Here is a 20804-nt window from a genome sequence, read left to right on the forward strand (position 1 = left end):
ATAGAACGTGCACGCTGTGGGTTTCAGGCAGAGAATGACAGACGCAGCGATGAGAGCTGACATCACATTTGCGGTCACAGCTGGAGGTTCCCACGATAACTCACCTGTGACCTCAGGTAACCGGACCTCAAACCTCAGGTGAGGTCACTTAGTTTTCTGCCAGAAGATGCAGGTCTTTGAACTGAGGACTGAGGGTTTTTTTTGCCAAGAGATGCAGATTTCATGCTAAATTTATACACCATATTCCTGCACCAAATCTGCATCTTCTAGCAAAAAACTGCATCAAAACACAATGCAATTTTGATGCAATTTTTTTTTTCAGGAGATGTAGATTTGGTGCAGGAATATGGTGTAGACATTTCAGCACCAAATCTGCATCTATTGGCAAAAACACCCATGGTTTTCTGCCAGGAGATGCAGGTTTGTGAACTCACTGAGTTTAATAAGGGCACCCTAGGTCAGGTTACCTGAGGTCACAGGTGAGAACCTCCAGCTGTGACCGCAAATAAACTGAGCAATGTCACCACTTCTCGCTGTGGCTCAGTCATTCTCTGCCTGAAGCCCACAGTGTACGGCCATGTTCTATGCCCACGTGCAGTCACTTCAGTATGTAGCAGAGCTGGAATCACTGTGGGACCTGTGGATTACGTCTTACCTGGTTATTTGGGGTTAATAAAGAGGTGAAAGAGGGTTTTTTTTGTATTTTATTTCAAAAAAAGTTTTTTTCTCTGTTTTCTTTCATTTCACTTACAGATTAGTAATGGGGGGGTCTCAAAGGTGCCTCCTATTACTAATCTAGAGCTTAGTGAGCTGTCATTAACCCCTTATTACCCAGATTGCCACCACACTAGGGCAATCAGAGTGAGCCGGGTAAAGTTCCAGGATTGTTGCATCTAATGCATGTAACAATTCTGGGTGGCTGCAGGTTGCTATTTTTAGGAAATGGATAGGGGGGCAGGGCAATAACCATGTGCCTCCCCAGCCTGAAAATACCAGTCCCAGCTATCTGTTTTATCATGGCTGGATATAAAAACTGAGGGGAACTGCACACTTTTTTTTATTTCAATAATAATAATAATAATAATAATAATAATAATAATAATAATAATAATAATAAAAAAAAAAGCCGCATGGGGTTTCTCCTATTTAGATACACAGTCAAGATAACCACAGGGCTAGGGGCTGCAGCCGGTAGCCGTATGCTTTATATGTGCTGGGTATCATAATATGGGGGGACCCTACGTCAATTTTTTTTTTAATTTTACACCAATATAGACATGCAAACAGTGCCTGTGATTGTAAGCAGTCGGACACGCTGTCACACAGGGTGGGGGTACGGTCTGACTGCAACCAATCACAGACGCCAAAACTGCAGGTGGACAGGAGAAGCAATGAATATGTATGAAGAATAATGAGCAGCCCCAGAAGTAGTGTTACAGATGCGCTAGACTTTAGTATAACATAAAAAAGCAGCACCAAATGTGCACTACAGCACTAAACATTCCAAACTGTACTTATTTTAAAAATTTTGAGATTTTTGGCAAAAAATTGCAATTTCTTGAGCTGCTTCGCCACGTCACGGCAAATCTCATTTGAAGCAGTCCTACACTAAAATATTTTTATAAAATGTGCCATACGGCCTCACATATGAATAGTAGAACTGCTCTTAGCAGCACTCACCTGGTCTATTTCAATCCCGTACCCATGACTGAGTCATGGCTGTGGGCGGGACAGGTCCAAGCAAATGCTGCATGAAGTAAATAGCCTGTGGACAAAGCCTGATGACTTAATGTGAACAGTCACCAACCGCCAAAATCTAGACAGATGGAATACATCCCGAATTGGGGTGCAAAGCAAGGTGGAGGTCAACCACCGACCAATTCAATGAAGAAAAAACAAAAAAGCAGCACCAAATGTGCACTACAGCACTAAACATTCCAAACTGTACTTATTTTAAAAATTTTGAGATTTTTGGCAAAATTGAATTGGTCGGTGGTTGACCTCCACCTTGCTATGCACCCCAATTTGGGATGTATTCCATCTGTCTGGATTTTGGCGGTTGGTGACTGTTCACATTAAGTCATCAGGCTTTGTCCACAGGCTATTTACTTCATGCAGCATTTGCTTGGACCTGTCCCGCCCACAGCCATGACTCAGTCATGGGTACGGGATTGAAATAGACCAGGTGAGTGCTGCTAAGAGCAGTTCTACTATTCATATGTGAGGCCGTATGGCACATTTGATAAAAATATTTTAGTGTAGGACTGCTTCAAATGAGATTTGCCGTGACGTGGCGAAGCAGCTCAAGAAATTGCAATTTTTTGCCAAAAATCTCAAAAATTTTTAAAATAAGTACAGTTTGGAATGTTTAGTGCTGTAGTGCACATTTGGTGCTGCTTTTTGTTTTTTCTTTATTAGTATAACATGCCTGCTATTCCCTATTTTTTTTTTTTTTTTTTTAAAGTACCCGAGCTGCCGGATCCAGATAGATACCCGGAGTTCCCTGAGAACTCCAGGCCCTTGGTCGGTGCAAGAGTACTTGTGAACCTGCGGGGATCCGGAGTTTTACAGTCTAGTTCCACTCATCACTACTCAACACAAAAAAAGCCAAAGAAACAACTCAATATAGTGCAATCCGTTGCTGATACGATTAGTTGCTTGTTAAAACGTATCCCCAATATATGTAGCGTACCGAAGGTGTTCTAATCTATATCTCTTTTCAACATATTAAGAAAGACAACTCTACAGACCACGGCATTAGTGACAGAAAATATCAAGTAAATGGGTATCACCATCCATACCCCCCCCCCCCCCCACAAACACTGTAATATACTGTGCCCTGATCAATGTCTTCTTTCAAAGTATGGTACAGATGACATGCATTTTTTGGGTGAGTTTCCGCCACAAACGCACCAAAAACCACGTGTATATTGCATTAGGATTTTCTGGATCAAGTCTATGGAGAAAAGCCACCCAGAAAACAAACTGTTGCAGCAAGAAAAATTGACATGCTATGGCTTGGAAAAAACATACAGCAGGTAAGTGTACGTAGCGTAAAAAAGGACCAAAGTGGACATAAGATTTCTATTAATCCGATCAACTTTGTACTGTAAAATGCAGTGAAATACTCAGTGTCCAGAACAAGAGTAAGGGGTGCTTCACACATAGCGAGATCGCTACCGAAAAAACTGCTACGGCACGGTTTTGGTGACGCAAGAGTGACCTCATTAGCGATCTCGCTGTGTGTGACACTGAGCAGCGATCTGGCCCCTGCTGTGAGATCGCTGCTCGTTACACACAGCCCTGGTTCGTTTTCTTCAAAGGCGCTCTCCCGCTGTGACGCACACATCGCTGTGTGTGACAGCGAGAGAGCGACGAAATGAAGCGAGCAGGGAGCAGGAGCCGGCGTCTGGCAGCTGCGGTAAGCTGTAACCAAGGTAAACATCGGGTAACCAAGGTGGTTACCCGATATTTACCTTAGTTAACAGCCTCCGCAGCTCTCACGCTGCCTGTGCTGCCGGCTCCCTGCTCTCTGCACATGTAGCTGCAGTACACATCGGGTTAATTAACCCGATGTGTACTGTAGCTAGGAGAGCAAGGAGCCAGCGCTAAGCAGTGTGCGCGGCTCCCTGCTCTCTGCACATGTAGCGATGTTATGATCGCTGCTGCGTCGCTGTGTTTGACAGATAAGCAGCGATCATAACAGCGACTTACCAGGTCGCTGTTACGTCACATAAAATGGTGACGTAACAGCGACGTCGTTGTCGCTGTCGCTATGTGTGAAGCACCCCTAAGGCCTAAGCCACACGGCATGAAAATCAGAGCGAGCGATGTTTTATCGCATTCTACTTAGACAAATATCAGCCTATGTCCCAGCACCCATGAGCTAATATTTTTTATTTTCTCAGCCCTAATCGGACCGAGAAAACAATCGCAGCATGCTGCGACTGTACTGCGAGTCTTGTTTCTCAAGCACCATTTCAAGTGTATGGGGCGAAGAGAAAAAGAAAAAAAAAAATATAAAAAAAAATAAAAATCGCACTTCACTTGCAGTACACTGCTGTACCGCGAGTGCAGAACGAGAATGGCAATAGCCGACTACGGAGGACAGAGGAAGATAACTCCCTCCCTCCCCTCCGCAGCGCCAGCCCACCCCCCGCAGCTGAGGTTCTATCACATTATCGGACCTCAGTCGCAGTGACACTCGCATGACACTCGGCTCCTGCTGTGCTGCCTGCGTGAGCTGAGTGTCATGCGTGGATCGCAGTAGATCCCCGTGTGGCAACAGCCTAATACTGATCGTGGGAACCCTCAAAGCATCAGTCGCTTACACACATAATTGGAAGTGATGTCACGATCCCGGTCATGTGATCACATTACATGAAGTTGCATGGAACGCATACACGCAAGCCAGGAAGTGTCGCGTCTATTTCCATGACTGACAGCTTGAAACACTTAACTATGGTGGCAGAAAGAGGTAACTGCCTACCGATACCAAACATCTACAACAACTCCTTTTATTAAAAATAAGCTGTGGAGGCAGAATCTCATACACATCAGTGTCCGGCCCATAGCCTGGAACAGCTCATTTACATTGAGAAAAACATGTATTTCTCCGGAATAAGACATTGGATCATATATCAGCTTCCCATGACTTACAGGCAGATATAGACCGCTTATGAGGGTTGATCCTACTCCCTCTCCATTTTCAAGATCTCAGAATGTTCACAAAATGGTCTGTTTTTCGCAGTCAGGCACAATCCGGCGAAAAAACTGATGCGACGGATCCGGCGAAAAAACGGATCCGACATCAGTTTTTTTACATGCATTCCCTCCGTTTTTTGATGGATCCGTTGTGATAGTGAGCATGCTCAGTTCAAAAAACCGGATCAGTCATTGGATTCTGTGATATGCCGGATGACGACGGATCCGGCGCCCATAAGCTTCCATTATACAACATGCCGGACGGCGCCGGATCCGGCATGGTCCGTTTTTTTGCCGGAGACAAAACGCTGCATGCTGCGTCCTTTCCAGCAGCAGGACAAAAATTTCGCCGGATCCAGCGGATGCTGCATGCAACACAAGGCCATCCAGCACAATCCGGCGCTAATAAAAGTCAGTAGGGAATAAAACGGATCCAGCGCCGGATCCATTTTATCCGCATTTTGCCGGATTGTGACTGACAGCAAAAAGCGGATGTGTGAAAGCAGCCTGGACGGACTTAAAAAATTAATAAAGTTCTGGCTGTGAATTGATCCTGGATATCTGGCCGGACACCGATCCTCATATGAGTCTATGAGGACCAGAATCTGGCTCTTAACCCCTTCACGACCATGGATGGATATATCCGTCATGGAGCGTGTCCAGTTAAGCCCCGCCCCCTGCCGCGGGCAGGCGGCAGCGGTCGGCACACATATCAGCTGTTTTCAACAGCTGACATGTGTGCCTGCTAGCCGCGGGTGGAATCTCTTCCACCTGCGGCAATTAACCCCTTAAATCTTGCTGCCAAAGTCAGGCAGCAAGATCTATATGCGCACAGCCATGTTTTTTACTTACCGCCGCCCCCACCGGAAGTCAAGTGCGTGATCACGTGACTATTGGTGGTTGCCATCGTAGCACAGGGTCATGTGATGACGCCTGCAGCTATGATGTTTCACTTTTGTTTTCCCTCGGCACGGAGCAGAGGGAAACAGAAAGTGACTATTTGCTGTTTACAGCTGTATAGCTGTGATCAGCAGATAGATAAGAGCGATCGTATTGCTGATCGCTATAGCCCCCTAGGGGGACTAGTAAAATATAAAAAAAAAAAAAAAAAAAAAAAAAAAATTAAAAAAAAAGTTTAAAAAAAACAAAAAAAAAACCTAAAAAGTTCAAATCACCCCCCTTTCGCCCCATTGAAAATTAAAGGGTTAAAAAATAAATACCCACATTTGGTATCGCTGCATTCAGAAATGCCCAATCAAAATATAAAATCAATTAATCTGATTGGTAAACTGCGTAGCGGCAAAAAAATTCCAAACGCTAAAATTACGTTTTTTGGTCGCCGCAAGTTTTACGCAAAATGCAATAACAGGCGATCAAAACGAAGCATCTGCGCAAAAATAGTACCATTAGAAACGTCGGCTCGAGACGCAAAAAATATGCAGTCACTGAGCCATAGATCCCAAAAAAAGAGAATTTTGTTTACTTACCGTAAATTCTTTTTCTTATAGTTCCGTCTTGGGAGACCCAGACATTGGGGTGTATAGCTTCTGCCTCCGGAGGACACACAAAGTACTACACCTAAAAGTGTAGCTCCTCCCTCTGAGCTAATACACCCCCTGGTGAGCCAGTCCCAGCCAGTTTAGTGCAAAAGCTGAAGGAGAATAGCCACCCACAAGTAGAACAGAGCAAGAGCCGGAACAACCGGAGACTCTGTCCACGACAACAGCCGGTGAAAACACATGGAACAAGAAAATTGCCAACAGGCAACAGAGAGGGTGCTGGGTCTCCCAAGACGGAACTATAAGAAAAAGAATTTACGGTAAGTAAACAAATTTCTCTTTTTCTTTATTGTTCCTTTGGGAGACTCAGACCTTGGGACGTTCCAAAGCAGTCCCTGGGTGGGAAATAAACAGAAAAACCAAGAAGTAGGCAGAACCTAACTTCACAAATGGGCGACCGCCGCCTGAAGGATGCGTCTGCCCAAGCTCGCATCTGCCGAAGCATGAGCATGCACTTGGTAGTGCTTCGAGAAGGTAAGCAGGCTAGCCCAAGTGGCAGCCTGACAGACTTGTTGAGCCGTAGCCTGGTGCCTAAAAGCCCAAGAGGCACCAACATCTCTGGTCGAGTGTGCTTTGATTCCCGGCGGGGGAGGCGCCTGCGTTCTCTGGTAGGCATCCGAAATGGTCGACCTAATCCAACGGGCTAAGGTCGGCTTAGAAGCAGGGAGGCCCTTGCGCCGACCTGTGGTTAGCACAAAAAGAGAGGTGCACCGCCTAAGCGCAGCGGTGCGAGACACATAGATCCGGAGAGCACGCACCAGATCTAGAGTATGTAGAGCTTTTTCAAAGCGATGAACAGGAGCCGGACAAAAGGAAGGTAAGGTAATGTCCTGGTTAAGGTGGAAGGGAGAGACCACCTTAGGAAGAAAGTCCGGAGTCGGACGGAGAACCACCTTGTCTTGATGAAAGACTAAAAAAGGTGACTCCGAGGAGAGCGCAGCCAAATCAGAGACTCTCCTGAGAGAAGTTATGGCAACCAGAAAGGCCACTTTCTGTGAAAGACGATACAAAGAAACCTCCCTAAGAGGCTCAAAGGGGGGTTTCTGCAAGACCGTGAGAACCAAGTTAAGGTCCCAGGGGTCCAAGGGCCGCCGGTAAGGCGGAATGATGTGAGACGCGCCCTGCATGAAGGTGCGGACCTGAGCCAGCCGAGCGAGACGCCGCTGGAACAGAACTGACAGAGCTGAGACTTGTCCCTTGAGAGAGTTGAGGGACAGTCCTAGCTGCAGACAGGACTGTAGAAAAGACAGAAGAGTCGGCAAGGAAAATGGCCAAGGAGGATGGCCGGTAGAGCGACACCAGGACAGGAAAATTTTCCAAGTCCTGTGATAGATCTTAGCGGAGGAAGACTTGCGCGCCCGAGTCATGGTGGAGATGACTTCAGGGGGGATACCAGAAGCTGTCAAAATCCAGGACTCAAGAGCCACGCCGTCAATTTGAGGGCCGCAGAATTCGGGCAGAAAAACGGACCTTGCGAGAGTAGATCTGGACGGTCCGGGAGATGCCACGGCATCTCTACGGACAGTTGGAGCAGGTCCGGATACCAAGCTCGCCTGGGCCAGTCCGGTGCAATGAAGATGACTCGACGGCCCTCCATTCTGATCTTGCGCAGGACTCTGGGCAAGAGAGCTAGAGGGGGAAAACACGTAGGACAGACGAAACTGGGACCAGTCCTGAACCAGAGCGTCCGCGGCGAAGGCCTGAGGATCGTGGGAGCGAGCCACGTAAACAGGAACTTTGTTGTTGTGACGGAATGCCATTAGGTCCACGTCCGGAGTGCCCCATTTGCGGCAGATCGACTGAAATACTGCCGGGTGCAGGGACCACTCGCCACCATCCACGCTTTGACGGCTGAGATAATCTGCCTCCCAGTTGTCTACGCCTGGGATGTGGACTGCGGATATGGTGGACCTGGAGTCTTCCGCCCATTGAAGAATGCGTTGTACCTCCATCATTGCCAGGCGGCTGCGTGTCCCGCCTTGATGATTGATGTAGGCAACCGCTGTCGCGTTATCTGACTGGACTCGAATGTGCCTGCCCGCCAGCAGGTGGTGAAATGCTAGGAGAGCTAGAAACACGGCTCTGGTTTCCAGCACATTGATTGAAAGGGCTGACTCGGACGGAGTCCAAGTGCCCTGTGCTCTGTGGTGGAGACATACCGCTCCCCAGCCGGATAGACTGGGATCCGTGGTGAGAATCACCCAGGACGGGGCCAGGAAGGAGCGCCCTTGGGACAGGGAGAGGGGCCGAAGCCACCACTGAAGAGAGCTCCTGGTCCGTGGCGACAGAGCCACTAACTTGTGTAAGGAGGAAGGCAGCTTGTCCCAACAGCGGAGAATATTCAGCTGCAGGGGGCGCAGATGGAACTGGGCAAAGGGAACAGCCTCCATGGACGCCACCATTTGACCCAGCACCTGCATCAGACGCCTGAGGGTATAACGGCGGGGCCTCAGGAGAGAGCGCACCGCCAACTGGAGTGACAGCTGTTTGTTTAAGGGCAACTTCACAAGTGCCGGCAAAGTCTCGAACTGCATCCCTAGGTACTTGAGACTCTGGGTCGGATTCAGAGTGGATTTGGGAAGATTGACAAGCCACCCGAATTGGGCTAGAGTGGCGAGAGTGAGCGAGACACTCCGCTGACAGTCTGCGCTGGATGGAGCCTTGACTAGAAGGTCGTCCAGGTAAGGGAGCACTGCCAACCCCTGGAGGTGCAGAACCGCAATCACTGCTGCCATGACCTTGGTGAATACCCGAGGGGCCGTGGCTAACCCGAAGGGGTGAGCCACGAATTGGAAATGATCTTCTCCAATTGCAAAGCGTAGCCAACGCTGGTGTGACATTGCAATTGGCACATGTAGATAGGCATCTCTGATGTCGATGGACGCCAGGAAATCCCCTTGGGTCATTGAGGCAATGACTGATCGCAGAGACTCCATGCGAAAGTGCCGCACCCGAACATGCTTGTTGAGAAGCTTGAGATCCAGGATGGGCCGGAAGGTACCGTCCTTTTAGGGAACTAGGAAGAGGTTTGAGTAAAAACCTCTGAACCGTTCCCAGGCGGGAACTGGTACAATTACTCCGTTGGCCTGCAAGGCTGCCACGGCCTGTGAGAAGGCGGCGGCCTTGGAGCAGGGGGGAGTTGAGAGAAAAAAAATCTGTTTGGCGGTCTGGAAGAGAATTCTATCCTGTAGCCGTGAGAGATGATATCTCTCACCCACTGATCGGAGACTTGTTGAAACCAAGCGTCGCCAAAGTGGGAGAGCCTGCCACCAACTAAGGACGTTGCTGGAGCGGGCAGAGAGTCACGAGGAGGCTGCCTTAGTGGCAGGACCTCCTGCGGTCTTCTGTGGACGCGCTTTTGGGCGCCAGTTGGATTTCTGGTCCTTAGCTGAGTTAGCGGACGAGGCGGAGGGCTTAGAGGACGACCAGTTGGAGGGACGAAAGGAGCGAAACCTCGACTGATTCCTACCCTGGGCAGGTTTCCTGGTCTTGGTTTGTGGCATGGAAGTACTCTTCCCGCCAGTAGCTTCTTTAATGATTTCATCCAGCTGTTCACCAAACAGCCGGGAACCAGCAAAAGGGAGCCCAGCAAGGTACTTCTTTGAAGAAGCATCTGCCTTCCACTCTCGAAGCCACAAGATCCTGCGGATAACGAGGGAATTAGCCGAAGCCACCGCAGTGCGGTGAGCAGCCTCTAGCATGGCAGACATGGCATAAGATGACAAAGCTGAAGCTTGGGAAGTTAAGGCAACCATCTCAGGCATAGATTCCTTTGTGAGGGAATGCATCTCCTCTAGAGAAGCAGAGATGGCTTTGAGAGCCCACACTGCTGCAAAAGTTGGGGAAAACGCGGCCCCCGCCGCTTCATACACGGATTTGGCCAGAAGGTCAATCTGACGGTCAGTGGAATCCCTAAGGGAAGTGCCATCAGCCACCGACAACGGTCCGGGCTGAGAGCCTAGACACCGGAGGGTCTACCTTTGGGGACTGAGCCCACTCCTTGACCACCTCAGGTGGAAAGGGAAACCGGTCATCAGAACCACGCTTTGGGAAGCGTTTGTCAGGACAGGCCCTAGGCTTGGTCACAGCGGCCTGAAAACTGGAGTGGTTAAAGAACACACTCTTTACTCTCTTAGGCGAGGTAAACTGGTGCTTTTCTGCCAGAGAGGGTTGCTCCTCTGATACTGGCGGATTGAGATCCAGTACAGAATTAATAGAAGCAATCAAGTAACTAAGATCTGAGTCACCCTCGGAAAGATCAATGGGGCACATGGAGCTAGCCTCCGAGCCCCCTGTAAAGGCATCCTCCTCATCTTGCGAGTCAGCTCTTGAATCAGAGCCGCGGGATGAGGAGGGAGAGGGAACCCTGCGTCTCTTCTCAGGAGGACGGGGTCTGGGACCTGATGATGAATCCTCTGTGAGCTCCGGTCCTGAGAGACCCCTAACAGCAGAGGCACCCTGTGAAGGGGGCTGATGCATATTCAGCAAAGTCCTGGACAGAAGTCCCATGGACTCAGCAAAAGACTGGGAGATAGACCTAGAAAAGGATTCTACCCAAGCCGGGGGCTCAGCCACAGGAGCAGCCTGAGAGACCACTGGGGGAGAGACTCCAGGCTGTGGCACCGCCAAGGTAGAGCAGGCATCACAATGTGGATAGGTGCTCGGTTCAGGCAGCAGGAGCTTACATGCAGCGCATACAGCATAAAGCTTTGGAGCCTTGCTCCTCGTGTGAGACATGCTGCTGGAGTGGGGGCTCTGCCAGAGAATGAACCCCAGAGAGTATATACAGAGGTCCACAACCAGAGACCGGTTGTGGCTTACCAGACCGCCGGAGCGGTGTTGTGTGCCCTCCAGATCCCGAAGCCCGGACCCCCAAACACAGCACCTCAGCAGGGATGCAAAACGCAGACCAGCGCTGAGTGAACTCTGAGAAAATGGCCGCCGGAGCGAAGAGAGGGGGCAGGACTTGCATGAAGAGCGGGATCTGGAGGGCCATAGAGACCTACAGGGGAGGAGACACGCACAGCAGTGGGGAGTGTCCCTCCCCTGTGCAGAACGGCCGCCGGGAGGAGCCGAGCCTGTCCCTCTGCATGAGTGACATGCGAGGGCAGTGAAACGAAACTAGGCCTCCGGCGAAGCCGGGGCCTAAATTTGAGCGGCGAGGCCGACGTGCAGGCACCATCGGCGCGGTTCTCGGGCGACAGCTAGAGAACCCGCCGGAAATGTCAGTAAATACAGTAAGCACACTCTCCCCAAACAATAAAGCACAGGGACCCCCAAATATAAACGTCTCAGGTACTTAGCTGCTGAGACGCAGGGCCAGGTCCCTGGGGATGAGTGCTCCGGTCCAGCAGGGTCCTGAAGGGCTGCGGATGGAGACCGGTCTCCTGCCAGGCATGGAGACCGTGCTGGCTCCCACTTCAAGCCAGAGCCCAGGAGGGATGGTGAAGGAGCACGGCATGTAAGGCTCCAGCCTAGGAAATCAACCTTACAACACCGCCGACACAGTGGGGTGAGAAGGGACATGCCGGGGGTCCAGACGTGGACCCGCAGTTCTTCAAACTCATTCCAAAAGGAAAAAATCATATGAGAATGCATGTGTGGATGTATGCGTCCTGAACACAAAGCGATAAACTGGCTGGGTCTGCTCACCAGGGGGTGTATAAGCTCAGAGGGAGGAGCTACACTTTTAAGTGTAGTACTTTGTGTGTCCTCTGGAGGCAGAAGCTAAACACCCATGGTCTGGGTCTCCCAAAGGAACGATAAAGAAATCAATGTTATCTCTCCTGCAGATCAAGCAATTATGCTAAGTTCATACAGGGCATATTTTGATATTTTGGTGCGTTTTTGAGGTCACAAAGATGCTCCAAATGCAGGCATTTCCTTCCCGCAGCAAAGTCTATGAGATTTCTATTTTGCTGTCTACATTGGGGATCTTTTGTTGGCTGCATCTTGGCTGTTTTGGTTTTTTTTGTTTTTTTTTTTTTAACACCAGCATGTCAATTTTGTTGCATTTATACAGCGTTTTTGAGCCCTTCCAGTCTATAGATTTGACAAACGTATTGGGCAAATGCGGTAAAACAATGTGTCAAAAACGCATGCATTTTTGCGGCGGGTGCATTTTCAGAAAATGAGATGCACTCAAAACACACATAACAAAAGATGCCCTGTGTGAACATAGCCTTACACAGAGTTGACAAATATGATGAACTACCTGGCATCACGCCCAGTAGTCCTCTAAAGATAAAATCACAGTTTAATCAGCAGTACATTATCAAAACTACACTAAGCAGCCCAGTAAGTGACATCTCTGGAACCAGGATCTATGCCCCTACGGTATGCTGCTCTCAAGATTAGGTAAAAAAAAACATAGTAACAAAGTCCCTTTTAAAGGGAACCCGTCAGCAGAAATTTTGCCCTAAACCTAAAAGTTTCCCCATCTGCAGCTCCTGGGCTGCATTCTAGCAAGGTTCCTATAGTTATTCTGCCCCTTTTAGATCAAAATAAATAGTTTATAAAGTGGTACCTTTCAGTGTGAAAATCTTGTTAATTCTACCACGGGGGCTGTCTGTTGTCCGTTACTATCCCTCCTGCCGCTTTACGTCGTCCCCCTACGCTCATTTACATACCTCAGGACGCGCCCAGTGCGTCAAATGTCTCGCGCATGCGCCGTGCCACTGTAGCGGGACTGTGCACAGTGTGACCGCTGATGACGTGTTGCGCAGGCACGAGATTATGGGCGGCACTGTGATTTTCATCAGCAAGCTCCCACCCATAATCTCGTGCCCACGCTTTCCCCTGTGCCTCCACCGTTCTGCGCATGCCCTGGCCAGATGACCCAACGTCACCTCTTTCCCATCTAGCCCTAAAGCAGGAAATAGATGGGAGGAGCGGAGCACACCACCGATCATCTGGCGAGGGCATGCGCAGAACGGTGGAGGCAGAGGGGAAAGTGCGGGCACGAGATTATGGGCGAGAGCTTGCTGATGAAAATCACAGCGCCGCCCATAATCTCGTGCCTGCGCAACGTCACCAGCGGTCACACTGTGCACAGTCCCGCTACAGTGGCACGGCGCATGCGCGAGACCTCGGACGCACTGGGCGGCGTCCTGAGGTATGTAAATGAGCATTGGGGGACGGCCTTAAGCGGCAGGAAGGACAGTAACTGACACCAGACAGCCCACCCCCGTGGTAGAATTAACAAGATTTTCAAACTGAAAGGTACCACTTTATAAACTATTTATTTTGATCTACAAGGGGCAGAATGCTAGAATGCAGCCCAAGAGCTGCAGAAGGGAAGACTTTTAGGTTTAGGGCAAAATTTCTGCTGACAGGTTCCCTTTAAGCCCAGCATATACTGTACATTCAATGCCTGCCTGCTCGTGTTGAGTGAGCACTAAGATGTTTGAGTGCTTGGTACTCAAAACCAGGTCGGAAGCTCGGACAGGCTCGATTCGATTACAAATACAACGGAAGTTAATGGGAAACAAGCATCTTTCTGGAAAAGTCTTCTGGCCTTTAACCCCTTAAGTACTGGGCAAGTTTTCATTTTTTGGCCTTTCATTTTCTCCTCCCCTTATTCCAAGAGCCCTCCCTTTCTATATTTCCGTCAACATAGCAGTGTGAGGGGCTTGTTATTTGCGGGAGGATTTGTACTTTTGAATGGCACCATTTATTTTGTCAGAAGCAACTGTAAGGGCAAAAAAATTCCCAGTGTGGGAAAATAGCAAAAAAAATGTAAATTCTGCAATTGTTTATTGTTTGTACTTTTATTTACAGCACTCATCATAAAACTGATTCTCCAGGTCAGTACGACTACGTAGATACCAAGCGTGTAATTTTTGTTTAATTTAACTTATAATAAACAAGCTGGCATGCTGAGACAGGATCCTGCTTGCTCTACTGAGCATTGCCAGAAACCAGCCTCGCATGATAAGTCTCTCTCCCTCTCCTGTCTCTCTCTCCCTCCCTCGCCTGAGAGCGGAGGACACTCATAACCAAGGTAAATATCGGGTATTTACCGCAGGCTGAGTTACCCAATGTTTATCTTGGTTACGTATGCAGGGAGCAGGCAGACCTGCTCCTAGCAGCTGCAGACGCTCGTAACCAATGTAAATATCGGGTATCCAAGCAAGTTACCCGATGTTTACCTTGGTTACGAGCCCCTGCAGCTGTCAGATGTCTGCTCCCAGTCTCACGTTCAGTTCCCCTCACTCCCGATCACATGACTCCAATGCCCGCCCATAAACTTAAAGTGACAGGATCCTGCAAAATAACTCATGCATTTGCATGCATTTTTTTTTTTGCAAAAACAGGATCCGCTTTTGCAGCAAAAAAAGTTCATGACGCATGCTAAAAAAAACGTAGTGTGAAAGCAGCCGAACACTGGCCAGTCCGGCTCCTAGCACTGCTGCTCTCATAGGTTCCAGGGGAGACATCTATAGAGAGCAGAGCCTGGCTGTAGCCGTGACCTGCTCGGAGGGTATTGCCTTTTCCTTTCTGATGTGACCATGTTTTTATTATCCTGCATAACAGAAATGAGTTGGTAGAAAGGAAAATTTGCTTTTTTTATTAACAGGAGGGAGAGGTAATAACTTTGGAACAGAAAAACATTAAAGAGAACCGATCAGCAGGATTTAGCACTATAATGTAAATACATGGCCATAGGGACACTGATTAAACAGATACCAGCAGTGCAGGAATCTGGTCTGTGGTTGCTGAATAATTTCCTCTAGTGTTCATGATGACGTCACCCGTGCATTGGGGTGGGTCTTGGGGGTAGGGTCTTCGCCACCTGACTCCTTTCTTCTACAGGTCACTGACTGACCTTTTTTTTGAAATTCCACAAGCCATGATTGCAGTGGACAATGCGTACGCAGTGTAATTCTGCGGGCAGTTTGTAGGTATTCAATAAAATTATGGATGCGGCACATGCATAGACAGATTTCAGCTTAATGACATCTTCATAAAGCTGAAATCTCGATCCGCGCATGTGCCATTTTATTGAAGACCTGCAAAATCACAAATGTGCATGCGCTGCCCATCGCAATCATGGCAGCAGCGGTATAGAATTTCAAAATGAAGTCAGGTCACTGAATAATCAGTGGCCTTTAGAAGAAAGGAGGCAGGAGGAGAAGACCCTACCCCCAAGACCCGCCCCAACGCACGGGTGACGTCATCATGAAAACTGTAGAGGAAGATTATTCAGCAACCACAGATCAGATTCCTGCACTGCAGATACCCATTTTACATACACTCCTCCTTGAAAAAGCAGGCTGTGGACACGCAAAACGGTTGTTGAGGTGGGGCCATCTCTATATAGTGCTGCAGAACCTAAAACATGGTGTAGCTTGATAGATTTAAAACAGACACTTGTCTTTATATTATGGTTCACTTTATTGCATTTGGCACCTTAAAAGGAACCTGTCAGGTGCAATTTGCACCCAGCAGCACGAGCAGTTCTGGGTTTATACAATAGAGATAAAGTGCAGTGCCACAAAACACCAGAGGTATAGTATTCACAATAATATAAACCCCTATAGGCAGAGAGCAGGGGCGTCAGAACTTAAAGGGAACCTGTCGGGTGCAATCTTCACCCAGTACCACGAGCAGTTCTGGGTGTATATTGCTAATCCCTGCTCAACTGTCTTCTATGTCTAGTAGCATAGATAAAGAGATCTTTAGAAAAAGTATTTCTAAAGATCCCATATGATAAGCTAATGGATCCAGCGACTAGTCGCAAGAGCGTTACTTCCCCTGGCTAGTCCTAATACTGAACAACTAATTGCGTCTCACTTCGCTGTGTATTTAATCTGGGACACAGCTGACCACTTGCCACCATTCATATTGGAGTTTGACATGACACAAGTCAGGTATTGATAATGTTTTTAACTTCAGAAGGTTAGGGACTGTCTCAGATGGGTACACCGTGACGAGGTGAGACAGCTTTTTGCAAAAATGTATACACTAAGTAGCCTGTTATTAAGCACTTGCAGTTTATTTATTTATAGTCAGGGTATTTTACATGCCATTTTTCTCTTTTTTTTTTTCTAGTCTTAAGGCTGCAATTCACATGCTTAATGTTGCATGTTTACTGAACATTGTTTCAGCTCAGGTTTTTGTGTTTTCTCCACCGTTCTGCTGCTCCGCTCCTCCCATCTATTTCCTGCTCCAGGTGACGTGGGTTCATCTGGCCAGGACTTGCGCAGAACGGTGGAGGCAGAGGGGAAAGTGCAGGCACGAGATTATGGGCAAGTACTTGCTGATGAAAATCACAGCGCCGCCCATAATCTCACACCTGCGCAACACGTCACCAGCGGTCACACTGTGCATAGTCCCGCTAGAGTGGCACGGCGCATGCGCGAGACCTCGGGCGCACTGGGTGGCGTCCTGAAGGTATGAAATTGAGCGATGGGGGACAGCGTAAAGCAGGAGGCAGAATAACGGACACCAGACAGCCCGCCCCCGTTTACGATTAAAACAAGATTTGCATACAAAAAGGTACCACTTTATAAAGTATTTATTTTGGTCTAAAAAGGGGGCACAATAACAGGAACCTTTCCAGAATGCAGCCCCCGAGCTGCAGAAGGGGAATCTTTTAGTTTTAGTGCAACATTTCTGCTGACAGGTTCCCTTTAAGTCCGCTCTCTGCCTACAGGGTTTGGGTATGTGCACACGTTGCTTTTTTTTCCGCGCGGAAAAAAACGCACCCTCTGGCAGAGGGGAGAATTGTAAACAATGCTTTTTGAGAAACAACGCATCGAAAACGCATGCGTTTTTCATGCGTTTTTCATGCGTTTTTCATGCGTTTTTTTAGGTGCGTTTTTTAAGACTTGTCAGTGATAATAAAGTTGGTTGAACACAGACCTTTGGAAAAAAAAACCTGTGATGTCATTTCCTTCTCCACATTCTGTTTGGATAAATGGGAGGGCTTGGAATGGAAGGAGCACCATTTGAATTTTGGAAAAGTTGAAATAAACTTCGCGCACCAAGCCCCTTAGGTACCTATACGTCAGAAAACCCCCACAAGTGACCCCATTTTGGAATCTGCACCCATCAAGGATTTTATTCAGGAGTATATTAAGCATTTTGAATCCACAGCTACTTCACCCAAAATGTTGCTGTAGCAACAATATTCTCACTTTTAGGCCCGTTTCACACGTCAGTGAAAAACACTGACGTTTTTCACTGGCGTGTAAAACACGCACATGTCCCTCCGTGTGCCGTGAATCACGGCACACGTGGGTTGTCTAAGTGCAATCCGGGCTCTGTTCTCCGTGGCCCGTGATTGCACTTAGAGATTAACTCACCTGCACCCGCTCCCGCTCTCCATGGTGCTGATCGCTCCCGCGGTGCAGCATCCGGCCGGCGCTGACCCCCGCAGCAGCTGCTTCCGGGTCGGCTGTGTCGTGCATCATGAATATGCGCGACAATAATGAGCCGGCACAGAAGGAACAGGGAGGACGGGCTGCAGAGGACATCGCTGGAGCCGGGTGAGTTAAAATGTTTTTTATTTTAAAAGCACGTTTTTTTCTGGCACGTGTTTCACGGACCACACCACTGCGTGGTCCGTGGGACATCAGTGATGCCAGAAAAAAATGGACATGTCTCCGTGCGGCAATCACGCACACGCGGGTACGCTGCACGGAGACACGTGCAGTGAAAAATCACTGACGTGTGAGCAGACCCATTCATTATAATGGGTCTGCGTATGTCAGTGATTCTGGTACGTTTAAAAAAAAGCACAAACGTCCCAGAATCACTGACGTGTGAAAGGGGCCTAAGGCTATGTGGCCATGATCCAGCGACACGGCGTCTAGTACAGTGTCAGCCTTCCTGCAGCTGCCCATGCCCACGATTTGGGTTCAGGCTGCTGTGGAGCTCTATGCTACCTGCAGAGAACACTCTCGTCTCCGCAGCATAAATTGACATGCTGAGGCTCGGGAAGCCACGCTACCGGTCAGTTTATGCTGCGGAGAAAAGAAGCACAGTGGGCATGGGATCTCCAAAAATCCTTCCACTGTGCTTCTACTGCACAACGCAGCGTTATGGACGCAGGGAAAACACTCAGCGCCCATAACGCTGCAAACCCTGATTGTGGACACACAGCCTAAAAAGCGTCAATGGATGAAGGGATGTCAAATATATAGAACGTCCTACCCCCGCCTGCATATTCTAAGCTGGCACCTTTAGTACCTTTCATGTGGCACTAAAGGATGCCTAGCTTAGTATTTATCCAATAAAAAAAAAATGAAAAAAATGGCGTGGGGTCCCCCCTATTTTTGATAGCCAGTCAGGGTAAAGCAGACAGCTGTAGCCTGCAAACCACAGCTGGCAGCTTCATCTTGGCTGGTGATCAATTTGGAGGGCTCCCCATGTTTTTTTTTTTTATTTTTAAATAAAGAATAAAAAAAAAATAACGTGGGGTCCCCCCAAATTAGATCACCAGCCAAGGTGAAGCTGACAGCTGGGGTCTGGTATTCTCAGGGTGGGAAGAGCCATGGTTATTGGACTCTTCCCAGCCTAAAAATAGCAGGCCGCAGCCGCCCCAGAAGTGGCGCATCCATTAGATGCGCCAATCCTGGCGCTTCGCCCCAACTCATCCCGCGCCCTGGTGCGTTGGCTAACGGGGTAATAAATGGGGTTGATACCAGATGTGTAATGTCACCTGGCATCAAGCCCAGCAATTAGTGATGTCACGGCGTCTATCAGACACCCGACATAACTAATTGACAGTAAACAAAAGCAAAAAAAGACAACAAAAAATGTTTTATTAGAAAAAACACTCCCCAAATCATTCCCTTGTTCTCCAATTTAATAAAAAAAAATGGGTCCGCAGAAATCCATATGGATGTCCCACGTCGCCTCTGGACCTTCTAGAATATGGGGGCACGTTCAGGAAACGTATCCCCCATTTTCTAGGAGGGCAGACCCTCCATTTGAGGAGAGTGGGTGCAAAAATCTGCACCCACTCTCCCCGGGTCACAGCTGCAGAGTGCGAGCAGCCAGCACAGCTCACACTGAACACTGTGCTGGCTGTCAGCTGCTCTGCTCATGTGACCGGCCAGCGTGCACTGAAGGAGGAGGAGGGGGCCGCGGGGGATCAGCGCTGCGACCGGACAGGTATGTATGACACCGGGGGGAATAGGGGGTGAACGGGCAGGGCCTGGGGAACAGTTTTCTGTCGCATGTGTTATTGCACATGCGACAGAAATCATAGGAGCAGGGCGGCCGGTGCGCTACTGTGCGCGCGGCCATGTTGGATTTTCGGGAGGGGGGTCGGGGGTCGGGGCGGGCACTTTGGCGACACCGGGGGCTTTGCCAGGAAGTGAGGTCAACAGGAAGCCTCTTGACCTCACTTCCAGGTAAATGCCTGCGTTCTGGCGTGCCGACAAAGGCCGCGGACCGCAACAAAAAAGCAGGTCCATGCGTTGTGGCTGCGTTCTGACCCATATCATTGATTTCAATGGGGGAGAGAACGCAGCCACAACGCACAAAAGTGACATGCTGCTTTTCTTTCCGCACCGATTTTTGGCATCCAAAACGCTGCGGAAAGAAACGCAGCATGTGCACTGATTTTTCAGCTTTCCCATACACTTTGCTGGGAAAGCTGAACGCATGCAATTTGCCACTGAAACGCTGCGGTTCAAAACGCAGCGTTTCCGCGGTAAAAAACGCATCGTGTGCACACAGCCTTTACATTACTGTGAATACTATACCTCTGGTGTTCTCGGGGGCTGCACTTTATCTCTTGTTGCATTTAAGCGTTTATGTATCTGTTTAATGTTTGAGTACAGATGCCCCTCAGTATTGCCCCTCAGCACTCAATGCTTTAGTATGTTTTTAGATATCCTTATAATCCCCATCTCTGCGCCATTATGGCCGTGTATTCGCTGTATGTAACCCTCTCTCGGATCTGTGGCGCAGCGTCAGGAGGCGGCCGCACAATGCCTGGAGCCTGCAGCAGCCGCGCCGCTCACTGACCCCGAGACACCTCCAGCTCCACTGAATCAGCGGATGAAGGGCGGGAATAGTGAGCGTGCGTGACGGCTCTGTGCAGTGCGGCCCGGTGCACGTCTCCGCCGCACCCCGCTGTGACACCGGCGGTTTTATACAAAGCGCCATCACTGACCTTCTCCTCCACGCAGTGCACGACAATGGACGGATACTTGCGGCTGAGCCACCTGAAGAACGCCGGTACTCCCATTACTGCAGGACTCTCAGGCCGCGCGTACACACAGGAAGTAGCGAAGCAGACGAGAGGCCGCACTTCCGCTTGCTGTTTGTAATGGGGCGTGGCTACTGGAGCGGTGGATATGGCTCCTCCCCCTCTCTGAACAGTGGGCTGAGCGCTGTGAGGGCAGAACACAGGAAATCACGGCCGGATCCAATGTACGTGGGAGGAGCAGAGGGGGGTCATGTGCGGATAATACCCAATCACATCACTGCTTCTATAAGACGTATCCACTGTCCTGTGTTATAGAAAGTCCCAGAATGTAACCCCGCCCCTATAGTGTCATGTGACGGTCTGCTATATGAGAC

General features: G+C 49.1%; 1 protein-coding gene across 1 annotated transcript in view; it reads right to left on the minus strand.

Moving 5' to 3' along the window:
- Positions 1–20547, minus strand: part of XRN2 (5'-3' exoribonuclease 2) — a 188883-nt gene extending 168336 nt beyond the window's left edge. Inside the window, exon 1 of the mRNA XM_075339379.1 lies at positions 20395–20547. Within this exon, the coding sequence (XP_075195494.1) occupies positions 20395–20469 (75 nt within the window). The 5' untranslated portion in view covers positions 20470–20547. The remainder of the gene's footprint in view (positions 1–20394) is intronic.
- Positions 20548–20804: the final 257 nt, after the last annotated feature.

This window comes from Anomaloglossus baeobatrachus, chromosome 3 (genome assembly GCF_048569485.1).
Source record: "Anomaloglossus baeobatrachus isolate aAnoBae1 chromosome 3, aAnoBae1.hap1, whole genome shotgun sequence".
Lineage (NCBI taxonomy): Eukaryota > Metazoa > Chordata > Amphibia > Anura > Aromobatidae > Anomaloglossus > Anomaloglossus baeobatrachus.